The 27,068-nt window shown below is 36.3% G+C and overlaps 1 protein-coding gene across 1 annotated transcript in view; it reads right to left on the bottom strand.

Annotated features, from left to right (window-relative positions):
- LOC123313174 (aminopeptidase N-like) overlaps positions 1-27,068 on the bottom strand; it is a 149,307-nt gene that overhangs the window by 50,029 nt on the left and 72,210 nt on the right. The window contains exon 2 of the mRNA XM_044897924.1: positions 21,146-21,643. Within this exon, the coding sequence (XP_044753859.1) occupies positions 21,146-21,643 (498 nt within the window). The remainder of the gene's footprint in view (positions 1-21,145; positions 21,644-27,068) is intronic.

Here is a 27,068-nt window from a genome sequence, read left to right as displayed (position 1 = left end):
TCTTCGCTGTCAATCATGGTGTGCTACAACCCTTGGGGCAGCGAATAAAAGTCTCGAACAGGTCCGCCCTAGCCCTTGGGGTACTGAAGGGAAAGTTCCGTCAACCCCCTTGTCCGCGTTCCGCGTCATAAGTGTTAAATCCGAAATCTCTTCTTTTCTGTCAATCATGGCGTGCTATAACCCTTGGGGCAGAGAATAAGAGATACCGCACGTAGTCAGTGAAATCCCGTAGTTGCGTTAAAAATAGACATTTTCTTCGCTGTCAGTCATGGCGTGCTACAACCCTTGGGGCAGCGAATAAAAGTCTCGAACAGACCCGCCCTTATTGTGTTTCATTCCCGGAGAAATACAACTACACACCGATACCGTATAGCAAGTCCTTAGCATTCGTCAGTTCTGGTTGGCGCATTTTTATTGAACCGTTAATTTTTCACTACACCCGGTATAAATTTCATAAAGTGCTCGTGACCGGATAAGATTTCCCGAATGTATTTTCACTTATAGAATCACTCATATCTCACATATCTCCCTTGTACATATAACTAGTTTCCGAAGGTGTGAATAAACTTTTACATAATTCGATTTTGACTTCTTCGTTGTCGCTACTACCCTAGACAACACCGAGCTCTGTCTCTGGCTAGCAGCTACCCTGGTAGGTTTGCTATTCTTCCTATTGAAAAGAATAGCTGGTGCTAGTTATATATCCGAGAACGATGAACTTCGTTGGAAGATCGCAGGAAGTGCAATCTCAGCATCGTCTCATTTTCCAAGAACTAAGAAAGTGTACCGAGGTTATAAATTATAATTTTATTATCATTGAATCAGTTCTGACATAACTTTCACTGTATAAACGTATTGTACGAAATATAGCTTTTTAAAAAACGCTTTTCCTGCCTTAATAAATATAACTGGCGCAGTCGACGGAGTTTCACGGAGTTTTCATTGTGAAAAACTTTAAGAGTTCTACCCTCTTTTTGGTGAAACGAGAACCTACCCACAGCAGTTACAGTCAAAAATCCATCTAGGAGGAAGAAGATTATGCAGTTGTGGATAATCATAACAAGGTGGTGAGCGTATTTTTATTCATTGATGTCAGACTCCTCTAATCCTAGTATTGATTCTGTAGCGGAAACCAATTCTGAATTAGAGACAGATTTGTTAGAATTATTTAATAATCTTTCACTTAATAGTAATAATAAAACTTTGAATATGCCTAACGCACCTGAAAACTTTGATATCAAAAATTTAAGCATCATTCCCGATTTCGATGGGAATCCGAATAAATTACATAGGTTCATTCAAGCTTCGGAAGCAATTTTAAATCACTATTTTGATGTTGAAAATCAAAATAACTTCCAAAATGTGTTGATATTGAATGGTATTTTGAATAAGCTTCACGGCAAAGCGGAAGAAGTTGTCGCAATTCATGGAGCTACCAGTAATTGGAACGACATAAAAAATTCACTTTTATTACATTTCGGTGATCAACGAGATGAGAATTGTCTTAATCAGGATCTAGTTAATCTGAGGCAAAATTTCGGAGAATCTCCTCATGACTTCTATGAAAAAGTAATTACATTATTAAATACAATTTGTAATTATATTGATTTGAAATGTGAAGTTGGATTTAGAGCAAGTAAAAGAGATTTTTTCCAAAAACAAGCTTTAAAAACCTTTTTAGCCGGTTTAAGAGATCCTTTGGGTCCTATTATTAGGGCTATGAGGCCTAATTCTTTATCTCAAGCACTACAATTCATAATTGAAGAAGACAATATAAAACATTGCCAAAAATCTAATCAAACGGTAATCAATAATTCCAGAAAATTCATGAATTATAGTAATCACAGAAATAATTCAAATAATTTTTCAAAATTTCGTCAAAACTTTTCCACAATGGTACCCATCGAACGACAAAATTTTGTTACGAATCAGCAATTTCCTAGCAGACCCATTACTATTCAAAGAAATATAAGTTATAAAGAGCCGAAATTTTTCAGTAACGCTCAAGTTTTCGGAAAGCAGCAACAACCTGCACCTACTCCAATGAGTATATCTACTAATCATACTAAACAGAGAACTCAACCAATGAGTACCTCAACAAATAATAGATATTTTACAAACAGGCAAAATCAATCCTTTCCTCAGAAACCTAATTTTATAAGTGAAGAGCTTTTTAATACCGAGTATCATAATAATCCTCACAGCTCTAATGAAGAATTCAAAAATGACGAAATTGCTGAAGATTACGAGCAAAATTTTCGGAACGTTCAATTTCAGACCCACAGCACATAATAGAATTTCATGTTTCTAATGATAAACGAGAATTACCTTATATTGAAATTAAAAATCCCCCTCTTAAATTACTAATCGATACAGGATCAACAAAATCTTTTATTAATCCAGATTTAGCTAAAAAATATTATTCAAATTTCATATTCAAAGAACCATTCACTGTCTCAACAGTCCATCAAACCTCTCATCATGAATTTTGTGCCAATATTCCTATATTTGCTGAGTTTAATAGACATAATGAAAATTTCAAATTCTATCTATTCAAGTTTCATAATATTTATGACGGTTTAATTGGATTAGATAATCTAAAACTATTGAATGCGTCTCTTGATTTTCATAGTTCTAAGCTCAACACTCCTTTTTCAACAATGCCAATAAAATATCAAGAATCAGCAAATAAAGCTCCATTCAAAATTAAAATTGATGCGAATTCTAGAATCATTGCTAAAATTCCAATCAAACACCTATCTGGTGACGTGATAATACCGAAACAAATCATTCAATCTTGTGAAATTTCTGAGATTGTAACTTGTTCTAAAAATGGCCTAGCAAACGTGGAAATTTGTAATGAAACCAACGAAGATGTTATCCTCATTTTAAATAAACCGATTGAATCAATTTCTATACAGAATAATTTCGAAATCTTTCAAATGGAAACTAATAATAATTCAGAATATATAAACGTAGAAGAATTAATCAGAACCAATCATATGAATGAAGAAGAAAAATTTCATATTCTAAAATTATGTCGAAAATATCCAGATATCTTTAAGTTAGAGAATCAACCCCTTTCTTTTTCAAATCAGATAAAACACTCTATTAAAACTAAAGACGATATCCCTGTCTACACAAAATCTTATAGATATCCTTTTATTCATAAAGAGGAAGTTAAAAATCAAATAAATTCTATGTTAGAACAAGGTATTATCAGACCCAGCCAGTCACCTTGGTCATCGCCGATTTGGGTAGTACCAAAAAAAGCTGATGCATCTGGTAAACAAAAATGGAGAGTTGTCATAGATTTCCGAAAACTCAATGAGAAGACTATTGACGATAAATATCCTATACCTAATATAAATGATGTTCTTGATAAAATCGGCAAATGTCAATATTTTACAACACTAGATTTAGCTAGCGGATTTCACCAAATAGAGATGGATCCTGCTGATATTCCTAAAACAGCTTTCAATGTAGAGAATGGCCACTACGAATTTCTACGTATGCCATTCGGATTAAAAAATGCGGGTTCTACCTTTCAAAGGGTAGTGGATAACGTACTCAGAGGACTTGAGAATTGTTTAGTCTATCTAGATGACATAATTGTCTTTTCAACATCATTACAAGAACATATTGTTAATCTTTCAAAAGTTTTCAAAAGGCTCAGAGAGGCCAATTTCAAAATTCAGTTAGATAAATCTGAATTTCTAAAAAAGGAAGTAGCTTATTTGGGGCATATTGTAACAACAGATGGAGTCAAACCAAATCCAGACAAAATTCAAGCTATCAAAAATTACCCAATACCTAAAACAACAAAAGAAATTAAAGGATTTTTAGGGTTATTAGGATATTATAGAAAATTTATCCGTGACTTCGCGAGAATTACCAAACCTTTAACAGCCTGTTTAAAAAAAGGTGCAAAAATCGAGCACACCACATCGTTTATCAACTGTTTTGAATACTGTAAAAATTTATTAATGAACGAACCTATTCTGCAATATCCGGACTTTTCAAAAGAATTCATTATAACTACAGACGCTAGTAATTTTGCCATTGGTGCAGTCCTATCACAAGGAAAAATTGGTAACGATAAGCCTGTCGCATATGCATCAAGAACTCTCAATGATAATGAGCAAAATTACAGTACAATTGAAAAGGAATTACTCTCTATCGTTTGGACAACTAAATACTTTAGACCTTACATTTTTGGCAGAAAATTTAAAATCGTAACAGATCATAAACCATTACAATGGCTTATGTCACTTGAGGAGCCTAATAGTAAGCTTTTAAGATGGAGATTAAAACTCGAGGAATTTGATTTCGAAATTGTTTACAAAAAAGGTAGTTCTAACACAAATGCAGATGCTCTATCGAGAGTCGAGATTCACAACAAAGATTTTTTCGATTATATGGAGAAATTTAATAAAGAATTTTCCGAGAAAAATACGAATAACGATAACGAGTCGATGATTGTTAATTTGGAAGAAGCAGACGTTGAGGAAATATCATTCGAGAAATTCGAGAAGCTTTTTAATGAAAATGAAATATATTATTGTTCAACTGTGACCGAAAAAATTGGCAATTTATTTGATGCTCCGGAATCCGACTCCCTTGCTCATTGTGTATCTGAAGATTTTTATATGAATAAGGGAATTGCACTTGATTTCAAAGAAAAATTCGGTAAAGTTCAAGAACTCAAATCTCAGAATAAAAGAACTGGAGAAGTGGCTAAAATTTCACACAACAAAAGAAAAATTTATTACTTAATAACTAAGGAATTCTATTACCATAAACCACGATATGAAACAGTATTCGAATCACTTTCCAATCTCAAAGAATTGTGTCAAAAAGACAATGTTAAATCCTTAGCATTACCAAAAATTTCGTGTGGTTTGGATGGACTAGAGTGGAGAAAAATATTCAGCATGATCAACTATATTTTTGCAAATTCCACCATAAATATTAACATTTATTACTTATCTCAAGACGATTTAATCAATTCCAAGAATATTGAAAATCAGTATGAATCGGATGGTAATACTATACATTTCAATCACGAAAATCCAATTCAAGAAGTCCCCATTTCTGAGAAAATTTTAAATATTTTTGACAATCAAATAGTTTTTGAATTTGTTTTTCATTCCCCGGCGGAGGTTAGAATAAAAAGAATTTTTTCGAGCAAACAAAGAATTTTTGTTCAAATATCTACTAACGATTTAAAAAAGGAAATTATTGACTTTTTCAAAACATACTTAAGACCTAATATTCTTTACGCTTTGTATTTCACAAAAGATAACTATTATGAAGAAATATGCGAAATTCTCAGGAAAACATTTAAACAATCCGCTTTCAAATTATTGAAGTGCAATGAAATCTTAGAAGATGTGGAAGAAAAAGACGAGCAGGTTAGAATTATTAAAAGTATGCATGAGGGAAAAACAAACCACAGAGGAATTTCTGAAACTGTTTCTAGAGTAAAGAGAACATATTATTGGCCTGGTATCCAAAATGATGTAACGGAATATATTAATAATTGCGAATTATGTCAAATTAATAAATATGATAGAGACCCTCCAAATCAAAAATTAATGCTTACACCCACGCCATGTAAACCCTTCGAAATTGTGCACATTGACACTTTTCAAGCACAAAACAAAAAATTTCTTACAATTGTCGATGCCTTTTCGAAATACGCCCAAGCATATCCATCAATTTCTCTTACAGCTATAGAAATAGTAAAATCTCTGGTAATTTTCATGACGCATCACGGTTCACCGTCAACAGTAGTGATGGATAATGGAACAGAGTTCAAAAATAGTATTGTATCTGAATTTCTTGAACTACACCAAATTTCTCCTCATTATATCACAGTAAATAATTCACAATCCAATGGTATCATCGAAATATTTCATTCTACTATATTAGAACATTTGAGAATTTTAAAAAGTAAAAACAATGATTCATCAAATATTGAAGACTTAATGCCCTACGCAATATTTGGATATAATAATTCTATTCATTCCTTTACAAAGCAGAAACCTATTGACATAATTAACGGCCATTTAAATAGTAAGGATCCCCTCAATATAGATGTAAACAAAGCCATTATTAATAACTATGTAGAAAACCATAAACAAAAAACTAGAGAAATTTACAAAAGACTGAATGAACTGATGGGGGAGAGGAAGCAGAACATCATAGAAAAGCAAAATCAAAATAGACATGATCCTTTAACGTATAAACCTGGTACTATCGCGTACAGAAAAATTAAATCCAACATGAGAAATAAGCTTTCTCCAAAGTTTTCGAAAGAGAAAGTACTACGTAATCAGAAAATTAAGATAGAAAGTGATAAGAAAATTTTGCATAAACAAAACCTCAAAAAACCTAAAACTGAATCTAAGAAACTTTTTCAGGCTAATCCTAATGATTCTGGTGACAGCACAGGACATTCAAATAATAAATCTGAAGGACAATCCGGGAGTCCTTCCAATTCTCCTAGGGAAAGCGAAAGTTAGAAGCAAATTTCACAGATTCATACATTACTATGACCTTCAACCCATCGCCACACAGTTAAGATATTTAGAATTTCATTATAAGACAGTATCTAGTACTATTTTAAATACTTCAAGCTCCGTGTTTCGTACAGAATTGGAAAATCATAAAATGTTTTATGAATATCAATTAAGCTCAGCAAAACAAAAATTGAAAAGTTTGATACCAATGGGAAGATCAAAAAGAGGAATTATTGATGGATTGGGAACCATAATAAAAAGTATTACTGGTAATTTAGATGCAAATGACGCATTGCATTATGAATCGGCATTAAAAGAACTTCAAAATAATCAGAAGGATATTATGTTCAATTTAAATGCAGGTATTTCATTAACCGGTGAAGTAATCGAAAATTTCAATAAAACTATTTCTGTCCTCAGAAATAATCAAAAAACAATTGCTTCCCAACTTGAAGGAATTTCAGGAAAATTTAATCAATTAAGTGATAACTTTTATATGTATATTCAGATTAAAAATCTCATGGACCAAATCGGAATATCTATCAATATTATTATAGAATTAATCGATGAAATTGAAAATGCCATTAGTTTTTCCAGACTCGGAATATTGCATCATAGCATTATTAAATTTTCCGAATTATATTCAATTATCAATAAAACAAAAAATTTATATGGCTCAAGTAATCTGATATTCGTCGACGAGAGAGAATATCACAGATTTTATGAATTGATAAATGTAGATGCATATTTCGTTGAATTCAGAATTGTTTTCGTTCTTCATTTTCCTATTGTACACCCCGAATCTTTTTCTCATTACCATCTATTTTCAATCCCAACTATAAACAACACTATTATTATTCCCAAAAATACCTATCTGACAAGCAATGAAAAATGGTATCAATACGCCTCTTCGCCTTGTATTGATTTACACCCACTATATTACTGCGAAGACGACAAACTCAATAATGGGTCAGAAGTAGAAGATTGCCTGTTCCAGCTACTGCAACTCCAAAAATCCACTGGTTCCTGCCAAAATCACCCTGTGGAAACTAGCAAGAACGTTGTCCAGAAGATTGGTAATGGAAGATTCATCATGTTAGCTCCAACTGGGATGAAAATTCGCACAGTATGCAGAAGAACCGACGTCAGCACATTGAAGGGAAACTTCCTGCTAAATGTACCAAAAGGATGTCATTTCGAAAACTCTCAAGAAAAATTCTATAACGACAAGGAAATCTTGGAGGGAGAACCAATGTACCTTCCTCAAATTGCTGCCGAGTTGAATGCAACAACCCTAACTGCATTCAAAATAAAACTAGAAGATTTTTCATTGGACCAAATACACAAATTGAAGAAGAAACAAGAGGAAATTCAACCCTTAATGGAAAAGCAAAAAAGTACCAAATCATTGCATGAAGTCCTGATAATTATCATTTATTTGCTATTTTTCATAATTATCTCCTATTTTGGATCGAGGAAAATTAAGTTGTGGCTAAGATCCAGGGTTCCAAGAAATCAAACAGAAACAGAAGAATTCCAACCACGAGCAGTTCCACGAAATCAACCAGAGAGAGAAGAATCCCAAGCTAGAGCAGTTCCATTCTTCACTACGTAGGCACCTTTCTGAGGATGGAGGAGTTATATATCCGAGAACGATGAACTTCGTTGGAAGATCGCAGGAAGTGCAATCTCAGCATCGTCTCATTTTCCAAGAACTAAGAAAGTGTACCGAGGTTATAAATTATAATTTTATTATCATTGAATCAGTTCTGACATAACTTTCACTGTATAAACGTATTGTACGAAATATAGCTTTTTAAAAAACGCTTTTCCTGCCTTAATAAATATAACTCGCTCGAGATTAAGGCTTCTCCGAGAAACGCACGTTACAAGAGGTCCAAGTACCGATCCTTGAGGCACTCCCGCTTCCAATTGTCTGGTTTGAGAGGTTGCTTCATCTATCTTCACATAAAAGTTTCTATTCCTCAGATAGTTCCTTATAATCTTGCATAGCTTGGTCGAATATTCTGCTTTTTTCATCTTGTAGATAAGGCCTTCGTGCCATACTCTATCAAAAGCTCTCTCGATATCCATCAGAACTAATCATGTGGCCTGTTTGGTCTGCATTCCTTCGGTGACGTATTCTATGAGCCGTAGCAATTGGAGTTCAGTCGAATGTTCTCGTCGAAATCCAAATTGTTCGGGTGGAATTATCTTCAACATTTCTGTTTCCTCATTCAGCCTTTTAGCGATAACCCTCTCGACGATTTTTCCCAGTGCTGATAGTAAGCTGATTGGTCTATAATTTTCTGGAAATTCCCGTTCCTTTCCAGGCTTGTTGAAAACTATCGTTTGTGCAGTTTTCCATCTCTTTGGGTAGTATTCAGTCCTCATCACTCCGTTTGTTATATTCGTCAAGGCTGCTATTCCTTTTCTAGGCAATTTCTTCAACATATAACTCGTTATCCTATCTTCTCCCGGCGCTTTCCTGTTTTTCAATTTCATTATGATCTCTTTAATCTCTGTTGGTGAAGCCGGTTTTGGAATGATTTCGGTTTCCAGTGGTTCCATCATCAGTTCTTCGTTTGCCTCCACTTCTTCTTCTAGATCTTCATTGTCATCATCATTTCTGTAGTTTATTAAGGCTTCTCTCTCAATTGAGTCGGCAAGTGCTTCGGCTTTTTCAAGTCTCGTATATACCATTCCGTTTGCTTCATGCAGTGGAGGTATAACTGTCCGTTCTCGTCGTAAGCATTTTCCAAGCCGAGTGATCTATTGTATTCAGTTCCCTTAATCTCTGGTGCCATCTGTTATTACGCAGTTCTGTTAAAGCATTTTTCAATATCTGACGATGCTTATTCAGTTTCTTCTTGTCTTCTTTTCTTTTTGTTGTTCTGTAGATTTTTCTGAGTCTTCTGTTCTTTTTTATAAGTTCCTTTATATCCCCTGGCGTATCTCCATGTAAATCTTTCGGAATTGGTTTCCTTATTCTTTTGGTGCTTTCTTCATAGGCTTCTTTTATTCGATTTTCCAATTTTTCAACTGATTCATCTAATTCATCCCGGGTGTTAATTTAGGGGTGATTTTCTCCTGAAGTAAATTCTTATATTTTTCCCAGTCTGTGCGATCCTTGTTTTGTGTCTCTTCTTCGTTTCTTGGGCCATGCCCCACCATGAATTCTATGGGATTGTGGTCTGAAGTCTTCTATTGTATCAATGCTGATTTCTCAGTGATGTCTTACGACAATGTACAGTACATCGGGTAGTCCATTTGCTCTTGGTATGTAGGTCGGTATATCAGGTCCTATCACAACTGCAAGTTTTTCAGTATAAATCGTCACTCTTTTTCTAGTTTTTCTGTTGGTATTTTGCAATTATGATTTTCGGGTGTCTTCCTTCTAGTAGCATTTTTAGATCCTCTTCCAACATGTCCTTATCCGGTGATTTATAAGTCGAAATAATCTTCACTTTTCCTCGATTGGTATCCACAATAATATCGATATTGCTTCTACTTCTTGACCATTGAATATTTGGTCGAAATGGTGATCCATATTCTGCCAGTATAGCAACGCCACCTGTGCTGTTAGGTCTATCATTGCTGTAGATATCGTAATTGGAAAATGCTATCCGAACGTTCGGGTTAAGTTTTGTTTCTTGGAGAGCTATGACATCCGGTCTCTTCTCTTCAATCAGTTCTTCGAATTCGGGTCTGCGGGCTCTCGATCCTTCGACGTTCCAAGAGACGATTATGAGATTGTTCTCTATCGTCGTATCGGCCATTAAATATTCTTAGTAATTTGCTGCATCTTCTTCTCAATCTCTTTCTCCAGATTCTGCATCATCGTACTGAGGAGGTTTTTCGTGAACTTATCCAGTTCCACAGTGATTCCAGAAATTCCTTTCCTGGTTTCGGCTCTTTTGACGGTTTTTGCCTTATCCTTCTTCTTCTCTGGTTTCTTCGTCTCTTTGACTGCTTTGGTTGCAGTTTCCTGGGGTTTCTTCATTTCCGAAGAGATGTGGGCTGGCTTCGGAGTATTTTGTGTTGGCCTCGAGCTGGTTTGGTTCGATCTTGGCGATCTCTTGTTCTTTTTTGTGACCGATTTCCATTCGCTACATCCCTTGTTGCTGGCTGGATGACCTCGTTCTCCATAAAGGACGCAAGAAGCATTACTTTCCTCATTCTCCCTGGTAAGCGTACACTACTTGGAGCTGTGATTACCGGAGCATTTCACGCACCTCCATGGGAAAGTGCATTTGCTCTGATGGGCATGTCCATACCGTTGACAACGATAGCACTGTCCAGGCCCTGCTGTCCTTCTTTTTGGTTCGACAACACAATTCATGTTGTACAGCCTCTTGATTTCGAAAATGCCCTTATTCTGGGTTTTCACAAACAGGACATAATCAAATCACTGCTACAAGAAAGGAAAGAACTAAGGAGGAAACTGAATGATGTCGAGGCGACACACAACAGGGAAATCTCGGAGCTGGAAAACAAAATACTCGACACAAGTGATCTCTCCATGCAAACAAACATGGAGATCAGGAGAAGACGAAGGGCTACCAAGCCTCCCAGAAGGCAAGATAGCATTGAACAAGTTCGCGGAACTTGCCAAAAAAAAATAGCAAGAAAATATTTACAAAAACGTGGAGACTGTTACGGGTAATCCCAACAGCTGAGGACAGTGTCACATAGGTGGTATGAGTAAACAACTCAGATGTCGAGATGGAGAAGTCCATTTAGAGGTTGTATAGGGAAGGATACCCGGAATGGAAAACGTTGAACGAAGAAATAGACTATCTACATCTCTCAGTTAGTGATAGGCAAAAACACTGTTATCTATCACAAAAATAATTAAAATCAGACATGAAAACAAAGAGGAGGACCTCTGGAAGAAAATACAAAGACTTCTATATCGCGGAAGAAGAGATAGCAGCTCTACACAAATTAGAATGCATCGAAACACATAAACTTAAAAAAAATTATACAGGCAATATTTAAGGACACAGACATGAAGCTCCTGCTATACCTTCCACCAGGAGAGCAAAACAAAGAGTACACAAAAGAACTAGGAACACATGCGTTTTAATGATTCAGTACAAACAAGGCGAATACCGGGAAACCCTGAAAAGCGTCAGGAATGAACTTAAATGACTAACAGAAACAAAGTCTATAAAAGGAATTAGGAGCACTAAAGAGGGCAAGATGATTATAACCATGGAAAAGTGCGATGAGGACTGTAGGAAACTCGAGGAGGCAGTGAAAAGGATAAATGGAAACCTAAGGGTTAACGTTCTGGGAAGAGAAAATACCAAAGAAACTCTTCACGTCAGGGGAATGGACGCAGAGTCGACAAAAAAGGAGGTAGAAGAGGCTCTGAAAGAAATCCTCAAATTAGTAAAGGATCACCAGATAACCATATTAGAGAGATATCAGATATCAGATATTATAACGAAGTCGTCGATTTTGAGAGGTCTCGCTTTCAGGAAACATTTTGAGCGCTTAGTCAAGGTAGGTAAATATTCTTTCAATCAACGTCGCCAAAAGTGATCTGTCATGAGTCCAACTTTTCTCCATTGTTTTCTGGAAAATATATCTTTGCCCTGAATATTTGTAGATAGGAACAAATAAAAATTGCCTAAAAGATGGTTGGGAGTTAATGGTGCTCCATCAGTTGCGTCCAAAGAGATGGGAGTAAGCGGTCTAGAATTGACGATGTTTTCTACATCTTTAGGATATTGTGAAGTAAGTACTGCGCTCCAGCCTTTCTTGACAGATCTAATCAACCTCACCCAGCAACCTCCCATGGGTGGTGTTCGTGCTGGATTGAAATTCCACTTGATACCTTCTTTCATATGCATAAGGGTCTTCTGAATTTTTTGATGATCCAAATTTTTCACTTGTTGCTGTAACTCTCTATTAGTACCTATAAAGTTTGTACCACAATCAGACAAGATTTCTCGTGGACAAGGTCTGCGGCTAGTGAGTTTTTGTATGGCCATTTTACAACTGTCTGTTGTTAGCGAATGAGCGACTTAAATGTGAATGGCTCTGATCATTCCATAACCAGAGAAGATACATGAGAGAAAACCCCAGAGAGAGGTCATAAGAACGGTCGAGGAAAACATGAAACTCCAGTCATTTACAAAGAGCCCTATACACCTTATTTTATTTATTTATGCCAGTTCTTTTATGCTTCAAGTTTTATTTACACTTGTTAGGACTATATACACCCACTTGTACATAGTTTTTAATTCCTATACACCTATTTATTATTTTATCTTTATTAGCGACACATGTCGAATACACCCAACCCCCAGCATGGAATTAAATGAAGGATTCTATACACCCGCTTAAAAATCAATATTTCAGATGGTCAAGTTCCTACAAAAAAACTAGGGACATCTAGAGCCGCACATGATCTAGCACTCGCTGCCGCAATGCAAAATAAATGCGACATACTAGTGATATCAGAACCCAATAAAAAGATTGGGAAGACAAAAAACTGGATCATGGACAAGAAAGGAGATGTGGCTCTAGTTATCATGGACAAAGCCGTTGAAGTAGGTAAAATAAGCGAAGAAGAAGGCTACATAAAAGTAAATAAATGGCCTATATATTTATGCCACTTACCTGTCTCCAAACATATAAATGGAGAACTTTTGTACCAAGATAGATGAGATATTTGAAAAGGTGGTTCAAAAACCAGGCACTAGTGGTGGGTTACCAAAATCCTCGCCAAGGGGCTCCCCCATTGAAGACTCAAGGGGCAGATTCGTGATGGACTGGATGACCCAACTCTCCTGGTCGGCGGCAAACTCAGGCCAGGCAACATTTATTAGAGCCGCAACACAGAGACAGAATATGCAGGAAAATCAAAGAATGAAAGTGATTAATGAAAATACCTCCACATACAATGGCCAAGATAACGCCTCTACCAAGTTGTGGTTTTTTTTAGTCGGTCGGCAACAACACCCAGCCAACCCGATATATCCACACGACACGGGTCGTAGCGGAATCTGTCAAGCAGATTTTTTCCACAACCGAAAAAAAAAGATGATAGATAGATGGATTGATGGATGGATGGATATATGGATGGATGGATGGATGGATGGATGGATGGATGGATGGATGGATGGATGGATGGATGGAGGATGGATCGATCACAAGATCTTCAGCATGTATGATACCAAGAAACTCAACAACACACATAAGACAGCACTAACAGCACATACGCCCATGGAAGGACACAAGTTCAATTTTGAAGATGTCAGCATTTTGGACATTGAGTGAAATGATTCACATACAAACACACAATACTGTAAATTTCAGGGAACACACCCAACGTCTTAGTGTGATATTTAACAGCTTAATAATAGAGAAGGATAGGGTTACTTAGAGAAGAATTCATTCAAAAATAGACTGTTGTCTATACAATACAAAACCAAAATTCATTGCCTAAATAGAATATTTTTTATAGTTATAACGTTAGGTGTGTTCGTCCAGATAAGTACCTAACTCAATATATTTGTATCGTATACAAATAATGTCCAAAACGTTTTATTAGATATCTTAGAATGAAGGTATACACCTTTTAAAACTCTCTAGTATTCATGTCCATGCTTCTTAGCCTTGAGAAAGGAACAATAGGTTTCGAAACGTTGGCAAAATCATAATTGATTTATTAACTAAGTCCAAAGTCCTGCGATAGATCATTCAATACCTTTTAAAACATTCCAAATTTGTTATCATTTACTGAATTCACTGAATATGGATGTGATCTTGAAGTGAAACGAGGAACACTAACGGCCGTTTTCAATATACCTATCTATCAATCGTTTCACTTACTGACGATTAGTAACCATTGATAATCATTCTAAAATATATCTACAGATAGATCAATAAATCATAGAAAGGAAATCACATGCATTTTCTATCTTCAGTAACTGAAACAATGATAGGATTATTGAAAACGGCCGTTAATTGCAGTGACGAGAGCCGAGCCATTGATTCCACCTGATTGTGCACGTTTTTATAAAGAAATACCAAATCACCTATTTCACGGACCTTTCTAAGCGAAGCGAATTCAAACTCATTCAAGAGGCATTCATAACTGTGGTTTCCATCTGGATAAGAACCATGCTTCATGGGAAAAAGTAATTTGATGATTTTTTTCTGCACTCCTTCAATACAATGTATTTTTTATGACAGGGATTCCATACAATACTACAATAAGTAAGCTTACTTCTAACAAGAGCCTGATAAATGGATGAAATTGGTTTCAATGAAGAAAACTCCTTACAATTGCGTATTACAAAACCCAAACTTTTCATGGCACTAGAAGTTATATCTCTTATATAAGAAGCCTGTGCCTCTAGGAATAGTTCCAGTTTGTGTTCTAGTGAAAATAAATAAATAAATAAATAAATAAATAAGAAGAAGAAGTTAGTTTCTGATCAATAAGTCTTTAGCCTCACTTACTCTCTTCAAATCCAAGTTATTGATTTTATAGTTGAAAATGGTATCACGTATCCTCGTAAACGTCATTGTCTTGCATTTCTCTACATGCCGAGATAATTCATTCAACACACCATCTGTAGAGTCATTCAGGATATCTGAGCGCAGAGGGTAAGTGACCACAGTGCGTAATCTCGACTATGAAATGTTCGAAAGAGGGCTTCATTTGGGTGATGCAAAGGCTCAGAATCGCCAATTTAGTTTTTTCATAGGACTGTGCTGAATATGTTTTAATTTTCCTAGCTTCAAAATTTGGAACAGGGTTTGGTTTGAAAGGCATAAGTACGCACAGTTGCCCTGAATGACTCTACAACCTATTGAGATCGTCTTGCAACATAAAGCAATCAAATAAACTTCTGCTGAAGAGTAGAAAGTAACTTATGGGAAACAAATGTCATTAATAAACAAATGACTTCAATCCGTACCAACGCGGTACTTTCTCTTTGTCAAGAAGGACTCGAGGAGAGATACAAGAACACTCGATAAGCCAAATCCGAATAACTTTCTAAGTAGCCGTCTATGTGAAACGCGATCGAAAGCCTTGCTGAAATCAGTGTAGACAACGTCAACTTGATTTCTCTAGTCAAGAGATTTCCACACATGTTGTGTGAATAGAAAGAGATTTGATACAGTACTTCGAGATCGGACCATGTTGATATTTGGAGATTGATGTTCGTACGTGCTCGAAAATTAAATCGGATAAAACAATTTCTATTCATTTGGAAAAAACTGATATCAGAGCAATCGGTCTATAACTAACAATCTCTGATTTCTTACTGGACTTCAGAACAGGACATATACGCGAAACTTTCCAGATGTTCGGGAAAGTGCCGGAGGTCACCATAACGTTGTACAGTATACGCAATGGCTGAACGAATAGTTCGATATGAAATTTAACAAGATTAACTGGGACGCCGTCCAGGCCAATAGTGAATTTGTTTTTAGTTTTTTAGGTGTCAATATAATCATATCCTCAGAAATATCCCCTATATTTAATGCCGGACCTAAGTTAGAAGATTCTACAAAAGGAGAGTTAGAATTCTGTGTATTGTTGTTATTGACATGAAAACTCTTGAAATTCATTGAAAATGCATCTAGTATGTCCTTAGGTGTTTTCAACATTTTATCATTAAAGCACATGTGTCCAGGCAATCGTGATTGATCTTGTTTAGAATTAATATATTTCTTAAATTACAAGGATTTCTCTCCAAATCGGCTTGAGATCACTAGATAAATCCCTTATATGCCGTTTCGATGTCAAGTTTAACATAAATGTACCTCAACTCTGTAACCTGGTTTAATAATAATAATAATAATAATAATAATATTGTCTGAAGTATCTAAAGCGCTCACTATGAAAAAATCAACCTGTGCCTTCTGTACATCCTGAGATAATGGTTTTTTACTTTTATTCTGTGAATTAAGTATTTTGTGAACTATAATAGAAATTAACCTTGCGATAACATCTTGAATGGTACTATTGAAAACATCACTAGCATTATGTATATTTTCAATACCACCCAATAGAATTCGACAAAATTCTTCTACATCTAAATTTTTTAAGTCATACCGTTTGGCAGTAGAGTTGAAATTCCTTGATGGCAGGGCAGGATGAAAATTGCACAATATGTAAGTCCAGGATGATGCGGGTAAACCGGCACCGATAGATTATCATCACAAAGCACCCTGGACCAGCTGGTCCTCTTCCGCCTATTTCTTCCCCACGTACTGCGGGTTCCATCGAGAGCATAACTGTCGGGGTCGAGGACGTAGGTTCCGTTTTGGATTCCCTTTATCCCTCCACCTCTTCTGCTGCTGATAACGTTTCAGTGAGAGTACTTAAGTGCAGCACGGCCTCTATCTTTCTCTGCCAATGGCTAAAATTCTGTCTATCTCTTTCTCTCCTGGTCAGCTACCTGCCTCTTGGCGACAGGCCAAAATTACTCCTGTTCATAAAATGGGCGACAAATTCGATGCACATAATTATAGGTCTATCAGTATTTTGCCTGTTATCTCCAAAAAAGCTTAGAAGATTGTTGCTAAGTCCCTCATGTCCTTTCTAATCTCCAATAGTTTCATACCTAATGTGCAGCATGGCTTTGTACCCGGTAGGTCAGTGATCACCTGTGTATTGAAGTGTATTAATGAGTAGACCAAATTAACTGATTCCAACATCCCCTCTGATATCATCTATCTCGATTTTGCTAAGGCCTTCGATAGAGTCCCGCACGGGCGGCTTTTACATAACCTGGAGCACTTTGGAGTGAGAGGAGAGCTACTTTTCTGTTTGATAGGGTCTTTTCCGTTAAGGTGGGTGATTCTGCTTCTTCTTTCAGAACTGCCTCCAGTGGTGTTCCCCAACGATCTGTGTTGGGACCAATCTTGTTCCTGGTCTATGTCGCTGACCTCCCGGGCATCTTATCAAATTCCTATTCATTATACGCTGACGATTGGAAATTTACGGAGGTCATTGTTGTCACATTTGATCCAGCCCGATTTGAATCATGTATACGAGTGGTCGGTTGCATGGCTACTTCCGTTGAAAATAAGCAAGTGTAAAATTCTTCATATTGGAAATACAAATCCTAAAACCTGCTACTATCTGAATGGTGTTCCGGTGACCTCCACTTCTGAGATTTGCTACCTTGGAGTGATCGTTTCGGATGACCTCTCTTGGACTTCTCACATCAGGAGTATTGTCAAAAAGGCGAACTAGGTCAACTATATAATTCGAAAAGCCTTTTCTGGTTGCTTTATCGATGTTTGTAAAGTGCTCTATACCACGTATAGAATTCTTGAACATGCTGGCCCGGTGTGGTGTCCACAGTTGATTAGAGACCAAAACCTCTTGGAGTCAGTTCAGCGTCGTGTGACGAGGCTACCCTACGCCTGGCAGCGTCCCTTTTACGAGGATAGACTCAAGCTGTTCGTTCTGGAGAGTTTTTTGTCGCGACGTACTCGCGGTGCCTTAATAGTCACATATCGTGCACTGCACAATTTGTTCGGCTGTGACTTATCGAACCTATTTCGATTAAACATTAACAACTTGCGAGGACACCAACACAAACTTTATCGCGAGAACTTCAAATCTTCGGCAAGGGAATTCTTCCTTAGTAATCGCGTTTTTAATTTGTGGAACTCTTTGCCGGAAAGTGTTGTTTGTGCTCCGTCGGTTAACTCGTTCAAGAACTGTTATGATGTATTCATTGCGCGACGTTGATATGTGTTATTGTGTTGGTTTTTTTTTTAGGAGAATATTTTTTGTTTGTTTTTTTTTTGTGACCCTTATTGTAAATCTTTTTTGCTGCAGTCACTTATTGTTTTATATTGTTTTCTGAGATTTAAAGGCTACGGCCTCCCTTCTTTTTGTATTCATAATAATAATAATAATAATAAAGCACTTCCCATGCGGCGTGCCAATAAATAACCGAATCTAAAAGTCTGTTAAGGTTTTTACCTCGGTTTTTACTAACCAACGCAGTACTGCGGGAACGGGAGCGAGAGCGAAAACGACCCAGTGTATTGCGGGAAGCGGGAAGCTTTTTCTCACACCAAAGCGGTGAAGTATGTGAAGATTATTGTGTATTTTCGGCAAGAAAAATCGATAGATATTGAAATGGATTCCTCATCCGATTCCGCTCCCGCAGTACCGCGTTGATGTGTAGGAACCTTTATTATGGTTTCGATCACTGTCCCATATTATAGAAATTCTAAGACCTTTCAAAACGAGTGGTAAATCCCGTATGTGCAGCACCTTCATAGACACTTGAAGCTCTCTGATATATTGAAGTCGCCAATAATAACCATATTGCCACCATCATATTTGTCTTCCATTAATTCGAAAAGTTCATCATAACCAACTACAGAAATTTCAGGAGAATGTAAACCACCATAACGATTGTCGGAATATGATTGGAACCAAAAAGTTTTACAGCCAAATATCATTTATTCAATCCCAGAAATATTGAAGAAAGGCGATAATAGAGGGTGATAATACTCTGTAAAGGATGATTCATGCTGGACCGTGTCAGAGCCGGGCCGGGACCGACTCCGGGCCGTTGCAATGGGTCGCCACTCTGAAAACACGGGCACGGCACGTGTCCCAACCGGTGTAGTGTGGATGGGTCAATTGAAATTACTCATAGCCTTAAAGGCTGATTCATGCTAGACCGTGTCGGGTCCGAACCGGGACCCGGACGGGACACGGTAAAAGAATTATATGAGCAATTTCAATTGACCCATTCACGCTACACCGGTTGGGACACGTGCCGTGCCCGTGTTTTCAGAGTGGCGACCCGGTTGCAACGTCCCGGATTCGGTCCCGGCCAGGCTCCGACACGGTCTAGCATGAATCATCCTTAAAGGTCTCTTGGTACATACAAATGTCTTTAGTTCATTTGCCCAGTGAGTATTTCGAAACGGTTATTTCAGCTCTACTGATAATGTCAACTTGGTACGAGTCTCTGCTTTAGCGTCTGTTACCTTGGATTGTTCAATCGGAACGCACAAAGCTTCTTGCACGTAATCTCGATCTCTACACCAAGTTTCCTGGGTGATCTCGTTCGTTAAGGATTGTGGTGATAAAATTTGTTGCTGGGAGTTTGGAATCTGATAAATTATTGCAAATTTTGTTATGCTCAATGGTTTTCTCTTTACTGTTTTCACGAATGTTCTATTTCTTTCAGCCTAGATTTGTTAGGTTCTCTGATTCAACTAGTCAACTCTCCCAAGCATGTCCGAGAACCTCAAATTTATTTTCATTTAGAGCGATAAGATCATTTATTTAAAGCCATCTATCTGCTTTTTTGCCTTCAGCTGCTTGCCTGAATTGATATCTGATCAGAACGTTTCATATTTTCCCTTTAATTTAGTTAGTTGTAGTATTTGAATAGCATCATTGTAATTCCATGGGGTGACTGGTTCAAAAAGTGCTCGGACAGCTTGAGAAGATCCTACATTATGTTTGGAATATTGTTTGATTGCTATCTTAAAAGGAACGAAGAATATTGCTTCAATTTCGTTTGCAAGACCACATAACACATCTGTTAGAGCACTCTTATGCATTCTATGTAGAGCATTCCATATTAGAGAACACTATTTCCATGCACCTGTAATTTACACCTATAACTTGCACCTTTCACATGCACCTCCATAGAGGGAATAACTTGGGAAACCGTGGAATAGTTGGCTGTTGAACTCAGGTACCCTTTCATGTCATCATCACACATGCCTCACTAACCGGTGCAGAGCCATCTGATTAATTGCTTGTTTGTTGAAGATTTCGACCCAAGGAGACCGAGAATTTGACCGAACCAACAACTTGAAGCTCAACATCGGGAGGACCGAAAAACCGAACCATTGTTAAGATAAGTTTTTGTATGCCTCTGAGACACCATTCTTGTCAGTCATCTCTTGATCGAAGTAGTTGAGACTTATTGCTTGAATTGTTAACTTTCAATAAACCTTTATTTGAACTTGACCGAGTATATCTGAATGTGAATAACCAAATGTGAGGAAATGTTGTTTCATTAGTGTCTAATATTATCTTATATTAAAATTATTCAATCACGAGTTAGTCAGGGACCATACTATAAACCCTGTTGCTACGCGATTCTGAATCTGGGAGATTGAACGGTATAACAGTAATCCTTCGGTGGATCAGTTCAAGAGTTATTGAACTGTGAAATTTCACACATAAGATGAACATTACCCTTCATAACCCAAACTCAGGGAATTAAACCCTCGTGATCCGAGTACAGCTTGATGACATTAATTCATATCCGTTTGTCATATTCTTCCCGAAACACCCTGTATTTGTTTGGTTGATGTACGTTTTTGTTGGGGTTATATTAAACCACCTGAGTAGTCGATGCCGATGTTTACATAAAAAAAGCTACTCATCGTACACTTTATACTCAAAGATATGTGGGAGTAATTACCTCATATCTTCACTTTACCTACTTCCTTCATATTTCAAGCTGTCCCAAGGTATACAACTCTCCTAAAATTTGTGAATTTCGAAGAAAAAAACGATAATGATGAAAGAAAATCATTCAAAGCAGAAATTGGTGCTAAAAGTCTGTATACAACCAACATTAACAAACCTCTGTTCCCAATTATATCCGGTAAAGCAATGATATCCAATTTCGGAAATGGAAACGGCACTTGAAAATATTTCTGCAAATAAGCGAGAAGCTTGGGGGCAGTTCTTGTTACCATGCTCATCGAGGATCTCATTTCTTTTCTAACGAGGATCTTTATCTGATCCTCTTGCTTTCCTGTTAACACGAATTCAGCGTCGTATATCATGAAGCAGAGCATGTAGGTGGACATTGGAAAAGAGTTCACAAAATGATCCAAAAACCATCCGTCTTCACCTTCCATTGGTTCGGATTTGACTAGTTGCATGTTACTTGTAGTATTGTAATTTTTTTTTCTTCCAATGGTGAGCTCAAAAGTGGCTATCATTCCAGGTTCGTCAAAACAGGGGAATGCTTTTCTTGCACCCATCGGCTCAAAGAACGAGACTGCGTAATAGCTCTTTTCCGATGATGATGAGAAGTTTCCTCTAAAAATTCCAGTTGGTTCTTCTAACATGTTCCCTAGAAAAGTAGATATTTTCTTATAAGTCTGGAAACTGCATTTCAATGTAGTCAGTGGTTCTCGATTACTATTAAAATTATATTACAATTTATGTAACGATTTTCTCTACCAGCGTTTATGAATAAACTTGGTTTTTGTGAATTCATTTCCACTGTGAAACGCCACTAAATCAGAATAGTGGAGCGTCGTTATGTTTATACCCCAGAACCAAGGAAACATCTGTGAAAAAAATTTAATTTCTAATTCTTAAATTAGAACAATTTGCCATAGCAAAATGTACTTTTTTTGACAAAGTTCAACCAAAAATTATTGTTGCCTCTTATTATTTATTCATTTATGAAGAATCCAAATAACTGGATATGTAAAGTCAAAATAACCTTCAGAGGTTATTAGGAGGATTGAATTTGAGCAAATATGTTTTGAGGAGTTTTTTGTCCATTGTATAGTTTTCCGGTTATTTGCGATTGAAACTTGAGATTTTTCACCTAAAAATTCAAAATTTTTGAATAGGTTCTTACGAAAAACTGAAAAAGTATAATAATAATAATAAAAGTGCTGAAGTGCTAAAGTGGGGGTGAATGGAATATAGGCTATCTTTATACAAGGTGATTCATTGGGAAATTCGCATAGCATTGGAGTAGATAAAGAACACGAAGGTAACCAACATACAGGATGTTTTCTAATTGACTGTACATATTTATGGGGTGATTTTTGGGCCCATTGTAAGAAAAAAACTTTATATGAATGTATGTCTCAAACGTCTTACCTTTCGAGATACACGGTGTTCTCAAAAATAAATCATTTATTATCAATATCTACCATACCACTTCAAATATTTTAATGAAATTTGTTATACATGTATACTATGAATCAAGAGGCATTTTTTAATGTATCACTTTTTTCTTAATTTTCACCAGTGGCGTTCGTACGTAATTTGACCTACCTATATTGGCAGACATTGATGTTACGCCACAGATTTTTCCTGAAAGAAAAATTATTTTGAAATTCCCAATCATTTCTTACCAAAGTTGATCACTTGACTTTTTTCAATTCGATTCACGGTTTCCGCTTAGAAAAATAAAGACCGTTTCTCTGCATGATCATAACAATATCCTTAATACATACATAGGACAATATCACCATGCAGAGACATACGTAGATTTTATTTTTTTAGATGAAACCCGTGCGTCGGACTCGAAAAATTCAAGAGATCAAATTTGCTCATAGTTGAATACAGTCAGTGGCGTGCCACTAACTGTCTAAATAATACCACTCTGTATCTCAAAAAGCAAAACGTTTAGAACATATGTTCATATGAAGTTTTTTTCTTAAAATGGGCCCAAAAATCACCCTCCTAAATATTGACATTGAATTAGGAAACATCCTGTATATGGGTCTACCATTCTTTGTAACCAAAATACCTGCCTATTTACAAATTTTCTCCATTTATTCAATTAACTAGCTGACCCGGCGAGCTTTACAATGGTTAGTTGTACTAACCATTGGTATTTTTTTGAGCAGGTGAAATTAAAGTACAAAATATATCGCACCCCATGGATTGGATTTATATTCAATCGTTTGAAACACGTAATTAATGAAAAAAATGGCTAATTACGGTTGAGATCTTTTACGTAGCAACACTTTTCTAACCGGTGGAGGAGAAGTGGAATATTTCGATGATTCTGCCAGTTGAAATATATCGTTGTTAATGTTATATACGTATGCCCCTCGTAAAATTTGGAACCTTTATGCTTTATGATATAGTATGATGATCATGAGGACAATATTATCTTCAGAGTAGGTATCTCAACAATAGAACGGGTGGATTCAATGAGTTTTATTGAATTATGTCCATATATTTAGTTGAATATAAAAAATTTATATCTAACGTCCATGATCTTCACATTAGCTATTCATACTCATGAAAATCGTGTTTGGAACCTTTTTGTTATGGTATGGTAAGTTTGGGGTCAGTAATATTCCAAGTGTGCCTCAACGATGGAAAAAAAGGTTACAACGAATTTTATCGACTCATTTGATATATTCCGTCCAACATGAATTAATTCATATCGGGCTTCAGTGGCGGCCCTTCGATCTTCCTATATTTATATTATATTCATACCTACTTATGAGAATCGTAATGTTTTGTTTTTGTTATGGTAACAATAAAAATATTGTTACCTGTAAAAATACCGTATTTCAGAACGATTGGCTGCAGTAAATTTTATTGAATAACACGGGTCAACACCAAATTTGACTTTAACTGCTAAGCATAAAATTTCGATAGTTTAGATCCTAATTAGACGAAAAAAAAATATATATCATGAAAAAGTTGGCTTCTGTGTTTAGGAGACTGATTCAACGATATCATTTACAATAACTACTAGCAACATGTGGAGCCCATGGCTTGTCTTGATTCCAAACAGGAAAGTCCAAATATGCTTCATAGGCATCAGAGAGAACTTGAAATGTCTTTAATTCGTATTTCACGACACGAATTATAATAAATTGACCACATATAAAACAAAATGCATCAGCATCGTATTTACAATTTCTTGACGACATTTGAAGTTTGTCTGGGCTTGTAAACAACACCTGATCGTTGTTTATGACTCGAGCGCCCTCTAGCGGCACCTTGTAAACGTAAACACCCCACTCTTACTCTTACTCTTACTCTTACCGTCTTTTTGAATTATTAAAAATTATGAAAAAAATGAAGAATAAGTATTAATACCATATCACAAAAGCAAACTTTATACCAAAAAAAGGTATTTTCTTTTTGTTTTTGTACATAATTAACCGGAAAATCCTAGTATAAACGTTAGGAAAAAGTTCGACAGGAACTTTTTAGAAATTATTAGGTACCGCAGCGGGAAGCTCTATCGAGAACCCGGTTCTTTTGCTTTCGTTTTGCTGCAGTCTTCTATTACTGCTGAAGGATGAAAAATATTAATCAATCAGCATCAAATTGATATTATTATTAGAAGTTTTCTATTATTAGTGTTTATGATTTGACATATTGATATTGTGATTTCATTGTTCAATTCATGTTTTTCAATATACTTGACAGGTCAGTTTGTAAGTATGAGCAATATTTTAATTTGAAGAAACGATATAACTTCTTAACTTGAATAGATTATTGTGGACTCATTATGTGTTGATATTAAAGATGTTGGTTTCTTTCCCTTTCAATCTATTTTTATAGATGCTGCATTTGTACCATGGACCTTTTTCAGCAATGAACTACTGAAATATTCATTCAACTTGCTGCATATAATAACCAGTTTGTCGGTTCGAATATTCAAATTCTCACGAATTGAAATGATCTTAATCAATATTTCTGCCATAGATTTCAATCATAGTAGATAGATAAGTTAAAGTGCTGTAATCCGGCGAGCATGCTATCCGGGATTTACTGTTCTTTATTCAGTAGATATAGTACGCCCACTGACCAACTAACATCTTTTATTTTGAGTAAATCGAAATATCATGCGAAATGAAATATCATGTGATATTTTGAATATTCTGCGTCTAAACTTTTTGATGCTTTATATAATTTTCATAGATTCATTGATTCTATTAGAAAATTCTCTAAAAAATATGTTCAGTTATTTTTTTTTTCAGTAATAATTGAAATAACTATTCCATATCATTCTTAGTTTAAATCAGTTCAATGAATATATATATATATATATACTGCCTATTCCCAGAAGCTATGATGAACAGCGGACACTATGATGGACGCATGATGAAAGGAGGAAGACAAAAGTTAATCTAAGTATTTTCGCATGCAGTTTTATTATTCAAAATAGATGATGATTCTTATAATTAACAATTCATGTGCAATTGAAATTTTTGTTTTGGTCTTCGAAAATAACACATATTGATTAAACTTCTACTATCTAAAATAAAAAGGTACATAGATAAAATATAGCTATATACAGGATATCTGTAAACAAATGCGAAGGAATAAGGGAGATGATTCCTTAATGAAAATAAGCGGGGTTAGTTCCTGTAAATTTTCCAAATCGACAGCCCTTCCAAAATACAGCCTTTGGAAGGCGATGACGAGTTTCTAGGATCAATCTAGGATAAACTTCAATCCCGATCTGAACAACTGGGCCTACTCATGTAGAGTTTCGGATTTTGCGAGACTCTACTACTTTTTCTTCAAAACAACAACTGCGCGTAGGAAATGTGTCTCTCGCTTAAATTCAAAAATTTCTGTGAAAATGTTGAAATTTGAGTTATTTTGCTATTGTCATAGAAGTATACGAAACTAGCAGGTCGCGGGATCCAAGATTTCGGGCCGATTCACATTTAAAAAAAACATAATAAAATGAATTTCATGAATATATATATATATATATATATCGGTTTTAAAACGTTTTTCTTCGTTGTCCGATGCCTAACTTCCATTCTCGACGGTTGTTCCACTGGTCTTCTCTCAGATCTCGGGCACTCATGGCTTTCCCGACTTCTTCCTTCCAAGTTTTCTTCGGCCTTCCAGGCTTTCTACGGTGTGTTGGTGTCCACATCATTGCAATCTTGGGCAGTCTAGTTCCTTCCATTCTTTGAACGTGACCGTACCATATGAGCTGTCTTCGTTCTATATCGGTCATTATCGAGCCATCTATTCCCATCTGTTGTCTCACGTCGTCGTTTCTCACTCTATCTCTACGAGATATACCCAGTGATCTTCGAAATACGTCCATTTCAGCAGCTTCAAGTTTTCTTCGATTGTGTTGTGTTATTCTCCACGTCTCTGCTCCATAAATCAAGCTACTCTTGATGAATGATTCGTAGATATTATATTTACGTTTCTTTCCGATGCTGTTACTCCAGAGCACACCATTTAGACATCCTATAGTTCTTTTAGCCTGTGTAACTCTCTTCTGTATTTCTTTATCATCCTTTCCAGACGTGTCGAATTCCACCCCGAGATAGGTGTATACGCTGCAGCATGCTACTTCACCTTCGTCTAGTTGGATGTTAGACTGCTCTGCTCCTATAGGAAGATATTTCGTTTTTTCTGTATTGAGTTCCAATCCCCAGTGCCTATACTCCTCTTGTAGTTTTCTGGCCATGTATTGCAAGTCATCTTTATCGTTTGCTATGACGACTTGATCGTCAGCAAATTGTAAGGTGTAAAGGCACGTTTCACCGATATCGATGCCCATTCCGCCACATTTCCTCTTCCATTGGTATAATGCCCGCGCTACATAGATCTTGAATAATGTAGGCGATATACAGCATCCTTGGCGAAGACCCTTATCTACCAGGAACTTTTCTGATAACCTGCTACCGACCTTTATTCTTGATGTCGTGCCCTCATACAGATTTTTTAGAGCTCTTATGAGGGTATGGTTGAGATTGGTTTCCTCTAAAACTCGCCATAGTTTTTCCACTGGGATAGTATCGTAG

The sequence above is a fragment of the Coccinella septempunctata genome, chromosome 5, assembly GCF_907165205.1.
Source record: "Coccinella septempunctata chromosome 5, icCocSept1.1, whole genome shotgun sequence".
NCBI classification, from domain to species: Eukaryota; Metazoa; Arthropoda; class Insecta; order Coleoptera; family Coccinellidae; genus Coccinella; species Coccinella septempunctata.
Note: the sequence above shows the minus strand (reverse complement) of the source record. Positions and strands in the feature narration are given on the sequence as shown.